The 22,217-nt window shown below is 40.8% G+C and overlaps 1 protein-coding gene across 12 annotated transcripts in view; it reads right to left on the bottom strand.

Annotated features, from left to right (window-relative positions):
• The window catches only part of MAP4 (microtubule associated protein 4), a 195,779-nt gene that overhangs the window by 47,324 nt on the left and 126,238 nt on the right, over positions 1-22,217 (bottom strand). For 11 of the 12 annotated variants that reach the window (XM_086698337.1, XM_086698336.1, XM_086698331.1 and 8 more), the window contains 6 exons: positions 18,730-18,852; positions 12,416-12,529; positions 9,635-9,769; positions 7,677-8,837; positions 6,872-6,994; positions 1,517-4,888 (listed from right to left, as the gene is read on the bottom strand). In XM_086698337.1, coding sequence (XP_086554463.1) covers positions 1,517-4,888; positions 6,872-6,994; positions 7,677-8,837; positions 9,635-9,769; positions 12,416-12,529; positions 18,730-18,852 — 5,028 coding nt within the window. The remainder of the gene's footprint in view (positions 1-1,516; positions 4,889-6,871; positions 6,995-7,676; positions 8,838-9,634; positions 9,770-12,415; positions 12,530-18,729; positions 18,853-22,217) is intronic. The other variant, XM_086698334.1, reaches the window with a different exon arrangement.

Here is a 22,217-nt window from a genome sequence, read left to right as displayed (position 1 = left end):
CTCAGCCCCTTTGCAAGGCCACCCCTAACCCAAGTCTCTGGTCCTGGCCTGGCCAAGGCTGGGCCCTAACAGTTCTCAAACTTCTGCTTTGCTTGCTCAAGAATCAAAACAAATCCTCTCACTACATTTCTTTAGAAATACTGAGCAAAAAGAAATGGCTAGAGTTCAGGAAAACATTACCCTTGAAACTAAAGAGTCTACAAACTCTAGACAAACTCTGGTAAAGAACCGGAAGTGTTAATGAAGGCTGGAAAGCCCTCTACATATGACTTCATTTCCTGCTTCGGTAATAGGGTAGCTAACAGAAGAAACATAAGAACAGAAAAGACGAGAATGTCTTACGCAGATAAATGACCTTTAGTATTCTCTACACACACAGCACGTGTTCCTCACTGGGTACAAATCCATGCAAATCACAAGCTTGACCTCAAACAACAAGTCCACACCATGCAGCACATCATCCCCTGACAAAGCCTCTCCAAAACCCCAGGGCCAACTGGTGTTATTTTAATTTCTGGAGTTAGTAGCTGCATCATGCGAGGTGGGAAACAGCATCATCTGTAGGCTGAAAAAACTCAAACGCCAGGAAACATCTTTTCGAAGGTTAGGCTCCGGGAAGCTATGATTAGATGTATATTTTTCAGGGAAAAAAAAAAGAAAGAAAGAAAAGAAAACATTTCTAAATCTCAAAGGAATCATCTTGCTCAATCTCATTCCAATAACTTGACTGATGAGATCCAAAAAGGGCAAAATTATGAGGAATCGCACACTGGCAAGTTTTATGAGTTGTCCGTAGATGTAGAGTATGTTTTACGGACAACAACTGATGCCCCAAGCTCTGCCCAACATGCACCTGGAGTCAATGGCTGTGAGCATCAAAGTGGTAAAAGATGTGGTGCGACACTGACAGATCATTTCCCTCTACTCAGAAACACAAAGTCTGTGCCTACCAATGCTGGTCCTCATATGGGGAAGACCATTTTCACGGATTCTAAAAGCAATTTGGATATTCAGTCCCACCAGCACAAGCTACAAATATATACAGACCAAAAAAAAAAAAAAAAAAAAAAAAAAAAATCCCACGCATACAGCTGAACTTGAAATGTTTTCTTTCCTCCTGTGAATCCTTATACAAAATAATGATTAAATCTGGCTGTAAGCTTTACACACAGGAGGCAAAAAAAAAAAAAATTTTTTTTTTTAATGAAGAATAGTGGATGGTGACAGGCCTTCTGCTAAACAATTTATTGTTTGAAATTCTACTTCCTCTAAAGCTCAAGGTTCAGTGCTGGGTAAAAAAGGCATGCAACCAAGTCACCAGCCTCCTCAAGCTGGACACAAGGCATGCCCTGGCTGCAGAAAACACGTCATTAGCAATTACACATTTTCATGCCAACAAAACAATGATTAACAAGGATGATTAGAATCTGGATGGAACCGAAGCACGAGCTCTGTGCCTTTTGGATGCTGACTCAAAAGCCACAAGCACACACATCGCCCCATGGCAGGGTCATACCGCTGGACTTTAGTTGCTTGGATCTCTCTCGCTCCTGGACGGGAGACTTTGGCAAAAGTGGAGTCAGGCCTCGGGACTTGGTAGGTCTCATGTAGCCTTTCATCGGTTCTGCCACTCTGCTTTTATCTTCCTTCTTCCCTTCTCTGGGTGCCTTGGGTTCAGACTTTTCAGTCATTGTGTCAGGTGCCTCCAAGATCTTATCTTTGGGCTCTGGGAGTTCAAGATCCTCGGAAGCAGTCACTATTAACTGATCTACCACCTGCAACGGGGTAGTCGCAGCTTTGCCATCCAAGGAATCGGACTGGAATTCTGGTGTTGCCAAGGAAATCGATTCTGATTCAGTGATTGGAGAAGCCAGGCTAACTTCTTCCACTTTATTTTCTTCACTTTTCGGAGGCAAAAGAGCCCTATCTACCTCCTTATTCAAACCATCTGGGTCCTTGGAATCGCTACTGTCAGCATTTTGGTCCTCACACAAATTGGGCTTTTGTGCTTTGTCTCCTAATAAGTCAGGGATTTGAACTGGAGCAGCACCTCCCTCAGACTCTTTCTTTTTAGTAACTGGGTGTGTTGGAAAATTATTACTATCCGCACACGTTTCTAGGACTCTGACCTCACCTGTTAGGCTTTGGTCTTCTACTGGCACTCTGGAAAGAAAGTGTTCCTTTGCAAGCTCTGTGATTTTTTCTATTGAATGCTTAGATGCACCACTGGGCACTGACTCAGATTCTCCTATCACATGTCCTCCCTCTATCCCTGCTTCAGTTTTCACGGGATCGGCAAGCTCACCTTTATTCTTAAGACAGCTACCCCCCTGACGGTTAACTGTTTCTGTGGCTGCTGTAGAAGTTAGGGTAACTCCTCCTGTGCTTGTAGAAGGCATAACAACGGAGGGGGCCTTGGGTCTTTCTTGATCTGGGACTCCATCTTTGCTGCGGTTATCCACCACTAATGATGTGGATATCTGGGCTGGAGTTGTCTCTTGCCCACTTTCTGCCAAGGAGTTTGGAAAAGAAACACCCTCCTTTACTACTTGAGAAGCAGGAGTGGGTGGTCCTTCACAGGCTGCTGACTCCCGAGCCTCTGGAGAGGCTGACTTATTCATCAACCCTGGTGGTGTTCTGGGGCAGGTAAACGTAATATTTCTATTTTCATCCATGTAGCCCATTCCTTCAATTCTGTGGTCCCCTGTGGTTTCCATGGGAACATGTATTTTTGTTGCATCTATCTTATTCTCCAGAAGATGCTTCTCGGGAAAACTATTTTTAACCTTTTTACTTTTTCCATCATTGCTCCTTTTATTTGGTTTGTCAGCCACTGCAGTGTGTCCCTTGGCTGCATCTGTCTTATTCTCCTCAGACACTACTGAAGGAACAAATCCTGCCCCCTGGATTTGGTCTTGGCAGCTCACATCTGTCACCTTGGTAGCTGATTCAATAACAGCAGAGTCCTTGACTGTGTTTGTTTTGTTCCCACCAAGAGCTTTGTTCCCAAGCTCAAAAGAATTAACCTCAACGTTTCTCCCCTTTCGGTCACCTACTTCCACTGTGGGAATAGCTAATGCATGTGAGAACAGAGGACCATGAGTTAAGGGGAAAGGGAGTCCTAAATCCTTGTTCTGATGAGGAGTGCTACCAGTATCTCCATCTTTCCCTACAAAAGATGGGCTGGGGATTTCTTCCTTGCTCTCCATCCGAGCAGGCTGTGTGGGATAATTATTTTTGAACTTTTTGGTTTTTCCCTCACTACTCCTTTTCTTAGGCTTTTCAGAAATCCAGGGAGCTGCCTCACCATCCATCCAAGGACACTTTCCTTCCTTGCTCTGGTTACTGACACCCATATCTACAGCTGTGGCTCCTTGTTCTGCTCTAGCTCCGGAAGTCTGAGTAACGCCTGCCCCATTTCCCAAATGAACTAATGTGTGCGAGGTGCCTGCCCCCCTAGGGTCGGCTGTCTCCATAGGCTTCCCCGTTACCGCTGCCTCAGGGAGATCTGCTGCGGTCCCTGGTGGCTTTGAAGAACCCAGCTCCTCACACTTCAGCCCAGCAGTCATTCTTTCAGTTCTAGGGGTTGACTCGCTTGGTGCAAGAACAGCTGGGCCATCCTTCCAGCTGTCCAGAAGAAACGGTGGCTCAGACCTTGCTCTACCCTTCCCAGAACTGGCTCTTACCTTCCCAGAACCTGCCCTTCCCTTCCTGTTTCTGCCGTCCCCTGCCATTCTCTGAGATGGCTCACTCCCTAACCCAGGTACCTGAACTAACACCTCGTCCTGCGGCTGCCTGGAAGCCAAGATGCTCATCTCTTGTCTTTGCTTGGGAAAAGCTTCCTTTGTTAGTTCTTTAATCTCTTCAGCTCCTTCCAAAAACCCTTTCTGTCTGTCTTTCTGCAATTCAGTCACCTTACTTTTATCATTCCCTTCTTTTAGACTACTTCCTAATGAGGCACCAGCTGGCAAAGTGGGCACGAGAGTAGGCAGTACTTTTCCTGCTATGGGTTTGGAACCCCCATCCACAGACTCTTGGTCCAAGGCAGGAGAGCAACTCTCTTTGGGTCTGATCTCCAAAGGAATTTCTACTCTGTGTGCAGAACATTCTGTAAGGGGTCCTTTTAGATCGGGCGACCCTACTGTCTGGCTTTTATCCACAGGGGTCTTCGGGTGGGGTGCACGCTGTGGTTTGCATTCCTCTTGTTGCAGTGATTTCTGGTCCTGGCCCAGTGGTACTGACTTGTTATCTTTGACCTCTGCTTCTATTCTTGGCTTGGGCTGAGAACTTCCTGCAGTTTTGGGGGAAGACTTTGTGTCTTCCAAAGGACACAAAGGAACACTGAGACTTTCTGAGATGAAGGTCTCAGCTACCAGTTTGGCGGCTGTGGAATCCATTTCACAGTCCTTTTTTAAGGTTTCTCTGGATGCCAATCCACCTTCCATGCCCATAGTGGTAGATAAGCTGGGGAAAACACCTGATTGCTGCGTGTCAGCTGCAAAGGGATGACCTTTACGGTCGTCTACACTGTCATCATCCCAAGGTCCCCCAGCCCGGGGTTGAGAATATCTCTTTTGCTTTGGTTTCTTCTTTTTTTTCTTCATCATCATCGGTGGGCTTTCTATATCCCAGGCCTCCCTGCCAAGATCTCTCTTGGGTTCAAGGAAGTCAACATGAACGGTTTTCCTTTGGTTCCCAGGATCACCACAGGGAGATGAACCAGAGACCCAACCCAACTCAGACAGAGAGCAGGGTCCCAGCCCAGGATCAAGAGTCTTCCGTGGAGAAGAGACTCCCAGCAGCTCAGGAGGGACCCTGGCAGGCCTGGGCCGAGTGGACCTGCGGTCACTGGGTTTGCACACTTGTTTGCCTTGTATGGGAGGGGTACCTGCAATACATGAAGTTGGCCAAAATTCCAAACAGAAAACTCCTTGTTATTGTTTCTTTTTTTTAAAAAAGTCCATTTACTGACTCAGTTAAGTCTATTTTCACCAACCTACATACTATTTACAGTTTTTTTCCAAAACATTTCTCACGCTCAGCTGGGATCAGCAAATACTTAGCAAAGATCATCATCTCAGGCAAAGAAAAAAAAAATTCAGAGATCTTCTAACCTTCTGTAACAAGTACTGCCTGTAAATCTCATCAGATCCTTATTTACGTTTGTCATTATTTTTAATAGGTACATAAATCCCAATTCTACAACATGATGATTCTACAAGATGATAAGCTCCTATCTCTTTGGTGACATTTGTTAATTAACTGAATGAAATACATACGATTTTGGACAGAATTTATAATTCTAAGAGTCTGTCACCAATATTATCCTAATTACTTGTCAAGCTAACCAGATCGACTCTGGGAAACAGACCAGAAGGCCAGACTTATGCTACTGGGGAGAATAAAAAGGAAGAAGATAAAAGATACTGAATTAGTAATTTGGCCAAAGAAAAATCCTCATCATTCCAGAACCAAAACCTTCTACTTTGAAAGACAAATGTGTTAGATTTCAATGTTCTGTTCCTAAATGTTCTTCCTGAAAGAGAAAGATAAACATAATGCCCAGTAGGGTTATAAATTAAAACAACTAGGATAAGCACCCTTGGAAAAGTTTCAGGAAATCAACTGGTCCAACCTCCTGTCTCTATGTCGATGCAGTATGGATTCAAGATCCTGGGAAAAGTGTCACTAAGAGCAGGTCTAAGACAACTCTTATCAAGTCAACCCAATGAAATGACTTCGGAGGACATTAAAATATACTTAAGTAGCACTTTTGCTCTTTTTTACCCTCCAAAGTCCTCCAAATGCCACCCTATATTTAACACCTCAGGTCAATTACTGCTTCTCTCAAAAACTGCAAGGCTTTAGTACCCCCACAACACCTATAACATTTAATTTGGCAATTAACCAGCAGCTATTTGGTGCTATTTTATTCAATTATTATATAAAACTTTGGTTTCAGAGTTCATGCACCTGGGAACTTTCCTCACCATCCAGGCTATGATATAACAACACAAGGCAATGGCCCAGACTTAAATATCTGTGTGCCTTAGCATGGCATATTTCATACACAATAAGGACTTGATAAATCTTTATTGCTATGTTGAGTCACTAAAACAACATTTTAAAAAACCAAACTTTATTTAGCTCCTTCTTGGGGCTAGACAGTATGCAAGCACTAGAGATTCTCAGTGAAATAAGTCAGGGTCCCTGCCCTCAAGCTCCCCTTCTAATCACAGTCACAGAAAAGTAAGCAGAGAATCATTAAGTGGTTAATCATATACACATGCTTTTGGCTTACGTCAAAAACCTGTAACCTTAAAGTTCGCTGAATGATCAAACTCCAAGTCAGAAAGTATCTTGGAGTAGTGCCTCTCAAAGTTTACTGTACATAAGAATTATCTGGAGAACCTGTTAAAATGCATATTATGATTCTGAAGGTTTGAAGTGGAAGCCAAGATGATGCATTTCTAATAGGCTTCCAAGCAATGCAGATGCTGTTGGGCCATGAAACACACTAACTAGCAAGGGCTTACTAGTAAAGATTTCCGTAACATTTGACCAGTGCATTCCTCTTATAGCTGAATAAACAGCGACACAGGAAAGTTAAATAACCTGCCTGAGATTACACAAGATAGCATAGTGGACAGCTGAACTGGGTTAAAATTTAGGTGTCTTGAGTCGATGTAGCAGTAATTTGAAAATATGTAAGCTGACTTTCTGCCTAAACAAGACCAAATCTGTCCAAGACAGAGAACAGACTTCCTAAACAATACTACTGATCACCAGAAATCAGGGACAACATCCACCATCACCCCATTGCTCCCAGTTAAAGTGGTTTCAAAGAGTCCACTTTGTTACCCTAACTTACCTGAGCTCTCTGAAGAAAGTTCAGAAGGCTGACTACTGACAGGTTTCTTCTGGTCTTGTTTCTCTAACACAGAATCCTCATCTGTTGGCACGTTGTACTTCTGACCCACAGCTGTCACTGGTTCTGGATGTAACAGTAAAAACCACACAAGTTTTAGAGCAGAAAGATTTCAGCTGTTTTTCCACCTTTCAGAAACTCGATTCAGGAACGGTTTTTGAGGAATGAGCGATGGTCCTCAAAGAGCAGCAGAGAAATGGAGTGGTAGCTAGACAGTGAAGTTGGGAAAGTTTTTGTTTTGTTTCAGATGGGGAAAAATAACAGATATTTGTACATTGGTGGGAATGAGCCAGTGGAGAGAGACAAAGATTGGTGAGAGGCAAGAAAGGAAAGAATGGCTAGGGCAGCATGCCTAAGTAGGCGAGAGGAGATGGGAGCTAGTGCAACCTGGAGAGACTGGCCACACCTAGGAGCAGGGACAGTTCACCTACAGCAACAGGAGGGAGGCAGAGACTATGGAGACAGCACACAAGTAGGCAGATGAGGTAGCACAAGTTTGTGAAGGTTCTCTTTTGTGGCTTAAGTTATCAACAAGGAAAACAGACCAGCAGAGAAATAAGGAGGAAGGTGTTAGAAACTGGAGGAGGGAGAGAAGGTGAGAAAGAACTGTCCAGAAGAGCAGGAATGTGTGTAGACTTGTAAAATACAGTGTAAGTGTCTGTATTTTATCTGGCACAACGTGTGTCCCTCACCTTTCTGGAGACTACACGCTGGTAGACAGGAATAAGGAGTAAACTTAAACCCATACCTGGTGAAATGATAAAAGTAGATGCAGCTGATGGCCCCTCATCCCGGAGAGATTTTAACTGGGCCTCCTCACGTACTTCTTCCTGTGTCTGCGCAATTTCCATGTCCTTAGCTGGAACAGCTGCCACCTCCGTTTCTGAGAGTGGTGCAACATCCTTGGCTGGACTCACATTGTTGGCCAGGGTGACCTCTGTCCCAGGGGGCAGAGCCATATCCTTAGCCAGAGCGATCTCTGTTTCTGGAGGCTGAGGCACATTCTTGATCAGGGTTACTTCTGTTTCTGGGGGCATAGCCACGTTCTTGCCCAGGGCCATCTCTGTTTCTACAGGTGAAGCCAGGTCCTTCCCCAGGGCCACATCTGTTTCTTGGGGTAGAAGCACATCCTTGCCCAGGGGTACCTCTGTTTCTGGGGACGGAGCCATGTCTTTCACTGGGGCCTTTTCTGTATCTGGATGTGGAGCCATATCCTTGACTGGGGCCACTTCCATTTCTGGGGGCAGTGCCTCATCCTTGGTCAAGAAAATCTTGGTTTCTGGGGGCAGTGCCATATCCCCAGTCAGGGCCACCTCTGTTTCTGAGGACAAGGCTGCCTCTTTGGCTGAGGATATTTCTGTGGGTGACACAACGTCCTTAGCCAGTGCCATTTCTATATCTGAGAGGGATTCCACACCCTTGGCTGGGGTCATCTGTCTGTCTGTGGGTGCTACCATGCCCTCATCTGGGGACAAATCCATTTTTATAGGTGGTGCCCTCTCCGTTTCTTTGAATGGTATCGCATCCTTAGCTGGGGCTACCTCTGTGTCTGTGGGCAATACCATATCCTTGGCTAAAGATACATCTGTTTCTGTGGACAAAACAGCATCCTTCACCGGGGCTTCTTCTGTTTCTTTGGGTAGTACCATGTCCTTGACTAGGACCATATCTGATTCCATAGATGATTCCATGTTCTTAGCCAGTGTCACATCTGATTTGATAGAAGGTTCCATGTCTTTAGCCAATGCCACCTCTGTTTCTGTGGCTGGTGCCATGTCCTTGGCTGGAGACATCTCTGTTTCTCTAGATGGTGCCATGTCATCAGCCTTCAGTCCCATCATGATTTCCAATGCTTCTGTTGGTGCCCTCTCTTCTGCTCCCTTCTTCACTTCTACTTCTTCAGGTGGCTCTAAGGGAAATAAGTTGGAAATTTAGAACCCATCATCGTCTGCTCATAGGTCTACATTCAAAACTTACTTTCTGAGAGCATAAGAGTATCTAGATTTTGTGACCACAACACGCTGAACATAACTAAGAAGCTGTCTAATTAATGTATTTGTGCCCACTCTTTGATAGTCCCAATACTTCGAAGAATAGGATACTAAGAGAATAAATCGTGGAGGAGGAAAGGAAAAGAAGAGTTAAAACACAGGTTTAAAAATAACAACAACATGGGTACACAGTTATTTTAAGAATGGGAGGGGCGCCTGCGTGGCTCAGTTGGTTGAGCGGCCAACTTCGGCTCAGGTCATGATCTCGCGGTCCGTGAGTTCAAGCCCCGCGTCAGGCTCTGTGCTGACAGCTCAGAGCCTGAAGCCTGTTTCAGATTCTGTTTCGCCCTCTCTCTGACCCTCCCCTGTTCATGCTCTGTTTCTCCCTGTCTCAAAAATAAAAATAAAAATGTTAAAAAAAAAAAAAAAAAAAAAAAAAGAATGGGAAGTTGTGGGACATCCAGAAAAAAAACCTTAGAGTTCCAAGTCTGCACTGAACTGAAAAGGATGTTCTCTGCCCACGAACCCCAAGTGCTGTATTTCAATTTTGCCTTCATTTCTCCAGCTGTGAAACCAGTAACTGAAGTAATAAAGGCATTTGTGATAGTTCTGAAACTTTATCTATACTGCTGTCCACTGCTAATCAAAAAGTCTGATGATTTAAACGGACTATGATACCGTAACCGTTAAGTGAAGACGGGTTCTAATAATTTACCTGCCGTGGGCTGCAGAGGCTGTGTCACAGCCATCGGGGAAATGAAGGATTCCGGGTGTGGAGAGTTTGGGGCTTCCACAGGCCACTCCTGAGGCACAACATTTGCAGGAGCAAATGTGTCACGGGGAAACAGACCTAATATTGAAACACAAACACACAGATTGTTGAAACTGGGTCAACAATGGGGAAAAAAAAGGCATCTGATATTTAAAATCAGCTTTATACACTGCCATAATGACACGAACCTAAGCACCAGTGAAAAACAAAGGAAGTATAAAGAAAAACCGTTAATGTTCTTTATGTTTGGGCAAATTTTTTAAATGGCTGTCATGTCATTATAATCAGCATTGGTTGGCAGCCTCCTACAGTGCACTGCAAAGAGTCAAAATACCAAAGACTGAACGCAAGCACCAATATCGCAACTGAAGTATAATAAGGGATTGTGAGTCTTGATTTCCTCATCTGTAAAATGAGATCAATATTTCCCTCTGCAACGTAACAAGACAGTTTTGTGAAAATGTTTTGTAAATTATTAAGAACTAGGACAGATGTAAAAGGATTATTACTATGCTGTCCATCATCAGATAATAGGGGATTTAATATCACGTGGTCCTTGCCATCAGGAGTAATATGATTTAGCTAGAAAGGCAAGACAGACATGTACCAAATAGTCTATAGTATGTACTAAGTGGGCTAAGAGTTTAAAAACAATTATGAGGACCAGAATAGCCACAGAAGGCTTCAGAGGAGAAGCAAGAGCAGAAAGAGAGGACAGAGCAGTCAATTTCAAAGATGGAGAACCCTGAGCAAAGTATGAAGATGCCAACAGGACAAGAATGTTTCTGCAACTATGAAGTTAGTTGGATTCAAGTGGATTTTGCGTACCAGAGAGGGAAAACAGAATTAAGACCAACAATGGAAGAAGGATCTGGAAAGCCAGAGAAATTTAGATTTGAAGAGAGAGAGAGAGAGAGAGAGAGAGAGAGAGAGAGAGAGAGAAAGGGTGCGTTAAGGTCTTAATGAAAATGACATGATGAATACAGAATAGGGCCTTGGTGGCAAATGCAGCAGGCATATTTGGAATGAATTTAAAAAGGAGCAGGAGTCCTACTGAGGTGGTCTAGGTGTCTAGTGTAGTGACAGGGGCTTACATGGGGTGGCCCAGGCAGGGGGGTGTGTTGTGTGGCAGGGGAGTAGTGGGAACATAAAGAAACAGAAGAAAGATGCTGTTAAAAAAAAAAAAAAAAAAAAAAAAAAAAAAAAAAAAAGAAGCTAAGGGAGCCTGGGTGGCTCAGTTGGTTGAACATCTGACTCTTGATTTTGGCTCAGGTCATCATTTCACAGTTTATGGGATCAAGCCCTGCATCAGGCTCTGTATCAACAGCACGAAGCCTGCCTGGGATTCTCTCTCTGCCCCTCCCCTGCTTGTGCGCTCTCTCTCCAAATGAATGGATAAACTTAAACAAAAAAAAATTTTTTTTAATTTAAAAAAAGGAAGGAAGGAAGGAAGGAAGGAAGGAAGGAAGGAAGGAAGGAAGAAAGAAAGAAAGAAAGAAAGAAAGAAAGAAAGAAAGAAAGAAAGAAAGAAAGAAGCCAATGAGACTAAATGACTCACTAGCTGGCGAGCTGACAGAACAGAAGTCAAAGCCACAATCAAAGTATTAAGAGACGACATGGATAGCATCACTTAACATCCTTCCTCCTAGAGATATTCAGTCCAAACAAAAGCATAAATGCAACATATTATTAGCCAGGATCTTAACAAACACAAAATTATAAGCATTGCTGAAGTGGGACTTATTGGTGAAGGAACTTCACTGAAGGGACTTACTGAAGGAAACCAGAATGTCACCCCAAAATATGCCTCTTTGACATAAAAATTATTTTGAGCTGAAGGTAATGTGGGAGTAGCAACCCGAGAAAAAACTTCCCCCTTTCTGCCTAAAGGCGGGATATAAATTCTCCTCTTCCTGGAGACAGACTCTTGTCAGCCCAGAGAGGGCGCCAGAGGGATTGGCAAGCAAACCTTACTCCATTAGTTCCTCCCATGCATTTTCTTCCCACAGTTAGCCACTCCTGGAAGCCTAAAACTGCTTTCCTTTTCCTGTCATTTCTCTACCAATTTATGGTTCTTCATCGAAGATGCTATATAAACCAAAATTCTAAGCTACCATTTTGAATTACTTTTCTCCCATGTGATGGATGCTGCATGTTGACAAACTGTTTGTCTCCTGTTAATCTTGTCGTTAACAAGTCCCAGCAGAAAACCTAAGATGGGAAGAAGTAAAGTTTCACCTCCCCCACAGTACCCTGGCCACGTTCATGTTACAAGTGATACAACAAAACCAGGAATAAGGACACTACTAATTGAGATCTAAGATCTGTTTAATGTTTACCACGTATCGGATGCTGTAAGAAGTGCTTCTACAAAATTTTACTTAATTATCACCCCATCTTTAAGGAAGGAACTAGTGCTGGCCCCACTTTATAGGTAAAGAAATCAAAGTTTACAGAGGACATAACTTGCCCAAGGCAATGAATTGGTAAAATGTGGAAAGAGAATCTGGCCCTATGATAGTGTATTCAAGATCCCATGAGAGGATATGATCAGACTCTGAGCAGCCCAACTGTGAACTCTCTCCTGTGACCAATCTAGAAAGAGACTTGTTACAGCCAGAGCCAATAAACATGACTGCCTAGTGGTTAACTTCAAAGGTGATGGGTTAAAGGCCACATTAATTGTTTGGAGTTAAGCAATAAATCCAGTTGAAGAAGTCATACCGTAACTGTCTTGCAGGGGATCATTTTGTTCTGTAAATGCTGAAGCATTGGTTGTTCCACTGGGGAGAAAGAGAAAATCTTCCAGGCCATCATCATGATGCATCTTAAAGGGATCTGGAATAAAGAAGGAATTTAAAATTCATTCCCAGTGAATACAACTAAAATGATTAGCATTCCTTATTAGCCTATGATGAATATTGATTGGTTACATGTGTGTTGTCAATATAAGTGAAGTAAGTTGAGATAATATGTGACTGAAAATGGTAGAGAATCACGAATTCCTTTGTTACAAGTTAAGAGTATGCAATCTCATATTCTCTACGATTTGATTATCTGAATCAGTCAACAAATAACAAACTAAAAACACAACTAATGGTCAATTCTATAACATGCTAAGAGGTGAAAGTACAGATTTGATTAAACTTTCAATATATATTTAGACATTCACTTCAGGTTATTAAGGGAAAAAAAAAAAAAAAAAAAAGATAGCCAGGCAAGTAAAAAAGACATTTTCACTTCATGTGGGCATCATGAAGAAAACTACTTTTCAAAACCTGTCTGAATGAGACAAGGTAAACAGCTGGCGTCTGAAGAAGAGAAATAAGCTCCAGAATCAGGAGTTGCCATAAATAAAGTCACTCAAAACATCAGGGAAACTCTGTGCCTTCTTAGATGAAAAAAAGAGCAAAGCCAGTCAGATCGAGCAAGAATTTGGTTCTAAGAAGGCCTTCTCAAAATTTAGCACACATCTGAATCACCCTGCAGGCTTAAAGAAACACTGATTGCTGGGCCCTAAGAATCTGCATTTCTCACTAGTTCCTTGGTAGACTTGTAAGGTGCTTCATTTGTCAGAGGCAGCTGCATAAAAACCTAGGCCTTGGGAGAATATTCATTCCTGTGGCTCTGAGGCAGCTGGACCACCCTCTTCTAGTAAGGGATGTCAGAAGCAGGGGGGAACCATGGCACTGGGAAGTATGAACAAGCAGAAAGCAAACTGAGAAGCTGCTGGAGACAGAGGAGGCCCTAGTACTGCTTCTCCAGAAGAGTGGGGGAGCTGGGAGAGGAGAGAGATTCTAACCATTCACTCTCCCCAGGATCACTTCGTTTGAAATGCTGCCGCTTGCTCTGCTCCTCAGGCTTCCACTGAAGGAAAACAGGAAGCTTAAACCATCAATGAGAGTAACTGCTGTATGGTTTGCACATTAGGATGGGAAACTGCTAACTTGCATGTAAAAATGAGTGGTTTCTACAAAGTTCTGTCATTTTCTTATTACTTTTTTAGTGGGTGCCTCTAATATGGCAGACTCTGTGAGCTCTAAAATCCCAGAGATGTGTAAGATCAGGGTTGAGAACATTTAGCAGAGGGATGTTTTAGTTCAAGTCAAGGATGATCTTCCCTTGATAAATATTTAAGCTGAGAACTAAAGAACTAATTAAGTGGTTAGAGAAAGGAAGACCTTTTCTCTATCTGCATTCCTTCCCTTAGTGATCTCATCTAATCTCACAGTTTAAAATTCTGTGTATAAATTAATGACACTCAAATTTGTACCTCGAGCCATCTAGATATCACCCCTTATTTCTTGACTTTCATATCAAATTGCCAACTCTTAATGTATAAAATAAAGCTAAAATGTAGTATGTTTCCCAAACTACCCCTCATGAAATCTTCCCATCTCTAGTGGCATTCTATCTTTTTGGTCAAAAACACTGGAGTCATCCTTGACTTCTCTCTTTCATACAAATTTGATTCATAAGAAAATTCAACTGACCTGACCTTCAAAATGTCTCCCAGAACCTGTTTTTTTTCCCTACCTTCAATGATTAGGGTGTCTCACAGGTTGTAGTCAAAGTATTGGCCAAGACTGTGATCATCAGAAGACTTGACTGGGGCTGGAGAACCTGCCTATACAATGATTTACTTACATGGATATTGACTAGAAGCCTCTGTTCCTCCCCTGTGTGGGCCTCTCCATAGCATCTGGCTATCCCCAGGATGAGTAAACCCAGAATGACCAAGATGGAAGCCACAGTGTCCTTTATAACCTAATCTTAGAAATGATATACCATTATTTCTGTCATCTATTCTACTGGTCACACAGACCAACCCTGCTACAATGGGAAGTTACTACTTAAAGTTGTGAATACCAGGAGGTGGGGTTCATTGGAACCATCTTGGGGGTGGACTACCACACTTGACTTTCAAGACATTATATTTTTCTGGCTTTTCCCCAACATCAAAACCAGCAATTCCTTTGAAGTTACCCTTGCTGGTTCCTCTCCTTCCTGACTTGAATTAGTAATTAAAAACTACTCACAAGAAAATTCCTAAGTTGGCTTCGCTATTGAATTCTACCAAACATTTAATGAAAAATTAAAACCAATTCTTCAAGGGGCGCCTGGGTGGCGCAGTTGGTTAAGCGTCCGACTTCAGCCAGGTCACGATCTAGCGGTCCGTGAGTTCGAGCCCCGCGTCGGGCTCTGGGCTGATGGCTCAGAGCCTGGAGCCTGTTTCCGATTCTGTGTCTCCCTCTCTCTCTGCCCCTCCCCCGTTCATGCTCTGTCTCTCTCTGTCCCAAAAATAAATAAAAAACGTTGAAAAAAAAAAATTTAAAACCAATTCTTCATAAACTCTTCTAAAACTAAAACTCAAGAGGGGAGAACACTTCCTAACTCATTCTATGGTTGGTATTACCATAGAATGGTATAACTCTGATATTACTCTGATACCAAAACTAGACAAAGACATCAGAAGGAAACTACAGATCAATATCTCTTCTAAACACGGATGCCAAAATGTTCAATACGTTTATGAATGTGCCAGCACCATGACCAAATGAGATTAATCCCAGGAATGCAAGATTAGTTTAACACCCCAAAATCAATTAATGTAATACATACATATCAGTAGAATAAAAACTGAAATCACATGGGAGCACCTGGATGGCTCAGTCAGGTTAAACGTCTGACTCTTGGTTTCAGCTCAGGTCATGATCTCAGTTTGTGGGATTGAGACCCACGTTGGGCAATGTGCTGACAATGCAGAGCCTGCCTGAGATTCTCTCTCTCCCTCTCTCTCTGCCCCTCCCCTGCTTATTCCCACTCTCTCTCTCAAAAAAAAATAAATAGATAAATAAATAAACTTAAAATAATAATAAAACCACATGATCATTTCAATAGGTGTAGAAAAATCACTTGACAAAACCCAACACCCTTTCATGATAAATCAAACACTTGACAAATTAGGAATAGAAGGCATTTTCCTTAATCTAATAAATGGCATCTATAAAACACCCACCACTGACACCATACTTAAAAAATGGCAAAAGGCTAGATGCTTTCCCTCTAAGACTAGTAACAAAATAAGGATGTCTGCTCTCACTACTTCTAGTTATCATTATATTAAAGACTCTGGCCAGGAAAATTAAGCCAAAAAAAGAAATAAAAGCCGTCCAGATTGGAAACGAGGAACTAAAACTGTATTTGTAAATGACATGATCTTACATATGGAAAATCCTAAGGAATCCACTAAAAAACTATTAGAACTAATGAGTTCAGCAAGGCTGGAAGATACAAGATCAATATACAAAAATCACTCGTGTATCTACATCCTTCCAATGAACAATCTGAAAATCAAATTAAGAAAACAATTCCATTCACAGCATTAAAAAGAATAAAAAACTAGGAATAAATTTTACAAAAGGGAGTATAAATTTACGCTCTAAAAACTACAAAATATTGGTGAAGGAATAAGATATAAATAAACGGAAAAACATTCTATGTTTATGGATTTGAAGATAATATTGTTAAGATGGCAAAACTCCTCAATTTGATCTATAGATTTAATGCAATTCCTAACAGAATCCCAGCTGATTTCTTTATAGAAATTGACAAGCTGATTCTAAAATTCATATGAAATGCAAAGGACCCAGAACAACCAAAATAATCGTCAGAAAAAACAAAGTAGGAAAATCTACACTTCCCAACTGCAAAACTTACCACAAAGCAACAGTAATCATGACAGTATAGTGCTGGCTTAAGGACACACATATAGATCAATAGAACAGAACTAAGAGTTGATAAACAAAACTATGTATCTATGGTTAACAGATTTCAACAAGGATACCAAGACCATTCAATGGGGAAAGAATAGTCTTTCCAAAGACTGGAGACGGGACAACTGGATATCCACATGAAAAATAATGAATTTGGACCTCTACCTCTCACCATATAGAAAAACCAATTTACAGTGGACCGAAGACCTTAATGCAAGAGCTAAAATTATAAAAATTTTAGAGAAAAACATAAGGGTAAATGTTCATGACCTCAGTTTGGCAATGGGCTCTTAGGTATGACATCAAAGTATGAGCAACAAAAGAAAAACAAGATAAACTGGTCTTCAAAATCAAAAACTTTTATGCATCAAAGGACACTATCAAGAAAATTAGAAGACAACCCACAAAATGGGAGAAAGCATTTGCAAATCATAAATCTGATAAGGGTCTAGTTTATAAAGAACTCGTACAGGACACAACAAAAAGACAAACCAATTAAAAATGGGACAGAGGATTTCTCTAAGGAAGATATATAAATAGCCAACAAACACACGAAAAGTGAAAAAGATAATCAACACCATTAGCCAATACAAAAATGCAAACAAAAATCATAACAAGATACCATTTCATACCAACTAGGTTAGCTCTAATTTTTGAAAAAGAAAAACAAGCATTTTTAAGGATGTGGAGGAATTACAAACCTAATCCACTACTGGTGGGAATATAAAATGGTACAGGTGCTTTGGAAAACAGTTGGGCAATTCCTCAAATTAAACACTGAGTTATCATATGATCAGCAATTCCAGTCTAGGTATTTCTCTCAAGAGAAATTTAAGTATATGTCTACTACACAAAACCCTTTTTAAAACAGCATTACTGACAACAGTAAAGAAAAAAAAAGGAAACTGCCTATATGTTTATCAACTGATGAACAGATAAACAAAATGTAGTATATCCATACAATGCAGTATTATGAGGTCCTCTGAAAGAATGGAGTACTGATCCATGCCACAAACCACGAGTCCTTGAACACTTGCTAAGTGAGAAAGCTAGTCACAAAAGACCATATATTATTCCATTTCCATAAAATGTCCAGAATAGATAAATTTAGAGAGACAGAAAGAGATTAGTGGTTGCTTAGGGCCAGGGTGGATAAGGAGATAGGGAGTAATATTTAAAGAACACAGGGTTTATTTTTGAGGTAATACTAAAAATCCACTGAACTATACATTTTAAATGGGTGAATTGTATGGTATGTGAATTATATCTCAATAAAAAAAGCTGTTTTGAAAAATTATATATCTAGCCTAGCCAATAATTGGAAAATGGATAGAACATCAAGTACTAGATTATTTGGAACCAGTTATAAGCTCCTTATTAATTGGATGGCAAAAAAGAAGCCATATATAAGTGCAAACAAGACAACAGCTCTCAACCTGGCGTGGCGGCAATGATGCTATCACTTTGAGGTCCTTCTGCAATCCATTCCTGCCACCATTTCCAGCTCTAGCCAACTACACATATGCTTTCTGTCTCTATAGATTAGTTTGATTTTATAGAAATGAAGTATGAGGGGCGTCTGGGTGGCTCAGTTTGTTAAGCGTCCGACTCCTAATTTTGGCTCAGGTCATAACCTCATGGTTTGTGAGTTCTAGCTCCGCATTGGGCTCTGCACTGACAGTGTGGAGCCTACTTGAGATTCTCTCTCTCTCCCTCTCTCTCTCTCTGTTCCTCCCCTGTTCACGTGCTCTCTCCCCTCCTCTCTCAAAATAAATAAATAAATTTTTTTTAAAAAGGTGAAGAAAAAAAAAGAAATGGGGTATGAGTCCTAGTTTTCCCTTCTGTCAAATGAGGATCATATGTACTTGGCAGAGTTAGGTAAGAAACACAGAAAATATGTATAGAAAGGCTCTAGCACTGTGCCAGGCACAACACAGATATTCAACAAATGGTGCTATTATTACTGTAGTAATTCCTTTTGGAAGAATTAGGTTCTAAGGTACTACTGACCATTAGTCTTCAATGAGTATGAATTTCAGTTAAGTTACTCAGAACAGGCTTTAAATCTAGAGGGGTGTGTGCCTCAGATGAAGGGATCAAGAGGAGAAAGGGTCAACTAAATTTTCAGGGTAAATGAGTACACTTTGGTTGTACCTGACAAGCTATACTTAGGCTAAAGGGTTCTATGTGAGCAGTGGCTGTAAATTATTCATGTTTATGTCACCGCTCACACTGAGCAGCCACAGGCAAGCCTGCACTTACCAGTCTGGGTAGGATTCACCAACTGTTCAGGTTCGAAGCAGAAGTTTGTATTTTCTGGCCAGTTCTGGATGTTCTGATATCCTTGGAAGGTCATTTTCTCGTCAAGGAATGGAGTTGGAGACCCTTCAAACAGAAACACAAAACAAAAGTTATAAAATACTACTGTCTTCCCTTCCACTAGAATTGAGTTTCTACAAGCATTAGAGCTAGTACCATAGGACAAAATCATACCTAGCTAGTGCATTTGAAGACCATTTTTTTTCCCTTTATTAAGACAGAAAAACAATCAAGATGCTGGAAGCACAGGTTGTTATATAAGGTTAAAAACATCATAGGATGACTTCTGGTTATGATACATGAAACGGTTAGTGATTTTCATCCACAAAGGAACAAGTATAAAATTGGGACAAAACTGGGAGGCTAGGGTGGCTCAATCGGTTAAGCATCCAACTCTTGATTTCGGCTCAGGTCATGATCCCACAGTTTGTGGGTTTGACCCCTGCATCAGGCTTTGTGCTGACAATGGAGAGCCTGCTTGGGATTCTCCCTCTCCCTTTTTCTCTCTGCCCCTCCTCCACTCATGTGCTCGTGCTCTCTCTCTCTCTCTCAAAATAAATAAACTTTAAAAACCAACTGGGACAAGACTGTCAACAGCAATCATTTCAAGTCACCAAAATTAAAAAAAAAAAAAAAGTCAGATCTAAACAAATGCGGAGACATACTACGTTCATCAATGCAAAACTCAATATTGTTAAGATGGTAATTCTCAAACTGACCACTATATTCAAGGCAATTAAAAGTGTCAGCAAAATTTTTTGAAGATGTCAGAATGGAAATGCATAAAAACACAAAACAGTCAAAACAATTTTGAAGAAAAGCACATTGGAGGACTTACATTACTTGATTTCAAAAGTTACTTTTACAAATGTACAATAACCAAGTCAGTGTTGTACGGACCACACATTAGACAAATGGAGCAGAACAGAGTTCAGAAAGAAACCTAAGTTGTGGATGACTGGTTTTTAACAGAGGTGCCAAGGGAATTCAATGCGGAAAGGATAATTTTTTTCAACCAGTGATACAGAAACAGTTGGTCACTTACCTCACACCACATGCAAAATCTAACTCCAAATAGATTAAAGACCTAAATATAAACATGTAAAACTAAAAACTTGTAGAAGAAAACTAGGAGAAAAATCTCTGTGACCCTGGATTAGACAAAGACTTCTTAGACATGTCATCAAAGGTAGGATCCAAAAAAGAAAAAAATACTGATGAACTGGACATCATGGTAATGTAAAACTTTTGCTTTTCAAAGATACCATTAAGAATATGAAAAGAGAAGACCCCAACTGAGAGAAAATATTTGCAAATGGATGAATCTGATAAAGGACCCGTATTCAGAAGAGATCAAAATCTGTTACAACATAATCTACATTAGCTAAGTTTTAATAAGAGAGAAACAGTTCACTTATCACATTAAAAACTTAATATATTTATAAGTAACTTAAATATTGGTACATACTGTGGATTCAAAACTGTGTTTAAGCATTTAATATGGAGGAAAAGCGACTTCACTCTTTGCTTAGTTTTGTTTATACTTGCTGTAAACAATGTGTAAACTTTTCTTTAATTTCCCTTATACTTTGTTTGCTCTGATCATATTTATTAAGATGTTATTCTTTGTCTGTTAAGTCTAATGATAAAAAATTAAGACTTGGAAAAAATCTCTTCCAACACAGTTATAACACAAGCAACTCAATTTTAAATGGGGAAAAGATTTCAACAGACATTTTCATCAAGGAAAATACACAAATGGGTAATTTGCACACGAGAAAAAGCTCATCATCATTAGTCAATAAGGAAATGCAAACTGCCATCACTATGAGATGCCACTACACTACAGAACTGCTAAACCAAAAGACTGATGATACCAGGAGTTTGTGAGGATACAGAGAAAAAGGAAGCTTCTTTCATTCCTGGAGGGAATGTTAAATTCTTTAAGTAAATACTAAATAAATACTTTAGAAAATAGTCTGGGGCACCTGGGTGGTTCAGTCATTTAGGCGTCCGACTTCAGCTCAGGTCATGACATGATTTAGCTGTTTGTGAGTTCGAGTCCTGCCTCGGGCTCTGTGCTGACAGCTCAGAGCCCGGAGCTTGTTTCAGATTCTGTGTCTCCTCTCTCTCTGCCCCTTCCCTGCTCACATTCTGTCTCTCAGAAATGAATAAACATTAAAAAAAAAAAAAAAAAAAAAAAAAACTTTTTTAAAGAAAATAGTCTGATGGCTTCCTTTTCTTATTAACAGCTTAACTGAGATAATAAATTTACCCTAAATTGTTTTTTAAGCTTTATTTATTTATTTTGAGAGAAAGAGAGCATAAGTAGGGGAGGAACAGAGAGAAGGACAGAGAGAGAATTCCAAGCAGGCTCCACACTATCCACGCAGAGGCAGACGCATGGCTTGAACTCACAAACCGTGAGATCATGACCTGAGCAGAAATCGAGTCGGATGCTTAACTGACTAAGCCACCCAGGAGCCCCTAAATTTACCCTTTTAAAGGGTAGATCCAGTGGGTTTTACTATATTCACTGAGTTATATAACTACCACCACTATCTAACTTAACATTTTTATTAACTCCAAAATCCTATACCCATTCCCCTTTCCCCACTTTCCCCCAGCCCCTAGCAATCATGAATCTACTTTCTGTTTCTGTGAATTTTCCTATTCTAGATATATCACATAAATATAATCATACAATATGCAGCCTTTTGTGACTGGCTTATTTCACGAAGCACACTGTTTCCAAGGTTCATCCTCGTTGTGGCGTGTGTCAGAACTTCACAGCTTTGTACGGCCAAATAATACTCCACTGTATGAATATACCATAGTTTATCAATTCATCTGTTGACATTTGATTGTTTCCATTTTTTGGCTATTGTAAACAACGTTGCTATATACATTTAGGTACAGGTTTTTGCATATGTTTCCAATTCTACAGAATTTCTGGGTCATACAGCAACTCTTATGCTTAACATTTTGCAAATCTCTCTCAAAAATAAACATAAAAAAAAAGGGGCGCCTGGGTGGCACAGTCGGTTAAGCATCCGACTTCAGCCGGGTCACGATCTCGCGGTCCATGAGTTCGAGCCCCGCGTCAGGCTCTGGGCTGATGGCTCAGAGCCTGGAGCCTGTTTCCGATTCTGTGTCTCCCTCTCTCTCTGCCCCTCCCCCGTTCATGCTCTGTCTCTCTCTGTCCCAAAAATAAATAAACGTTGAAAAAAAAATAAAAAAATAAATAAATAAAAATAAACATAAAAAAAAGAAATGTCTATTCAAACCATTTACCCATGTTTTAATTGAGCTATTTGGGTTTTTTAAATTATTACTGAGATGCAAGATTCACTTTCTTTTTTAAATTCAAGCATAGTTAACATACGTTTTATTAGCTTCAGGTGTACAATACAATGATTCAACAATTCTAT

The sequence above is a fragment of the Puma concolor genome, chromosome A2 (genome assembly GCF_028749965.1).
Source record: "Puma concolor isolate L17-30 chromosome A2, mPumCon1.1.hap2, whole genome shotgun sequence".
NCBI lineage: Eukaryota > Metazoa > Chordata > Mammalia > Carnivora > Felidae > Puma > Puma concolor.
This window is presented reverse-complemented; position numbering and strand designations above follow the sequence as displayed.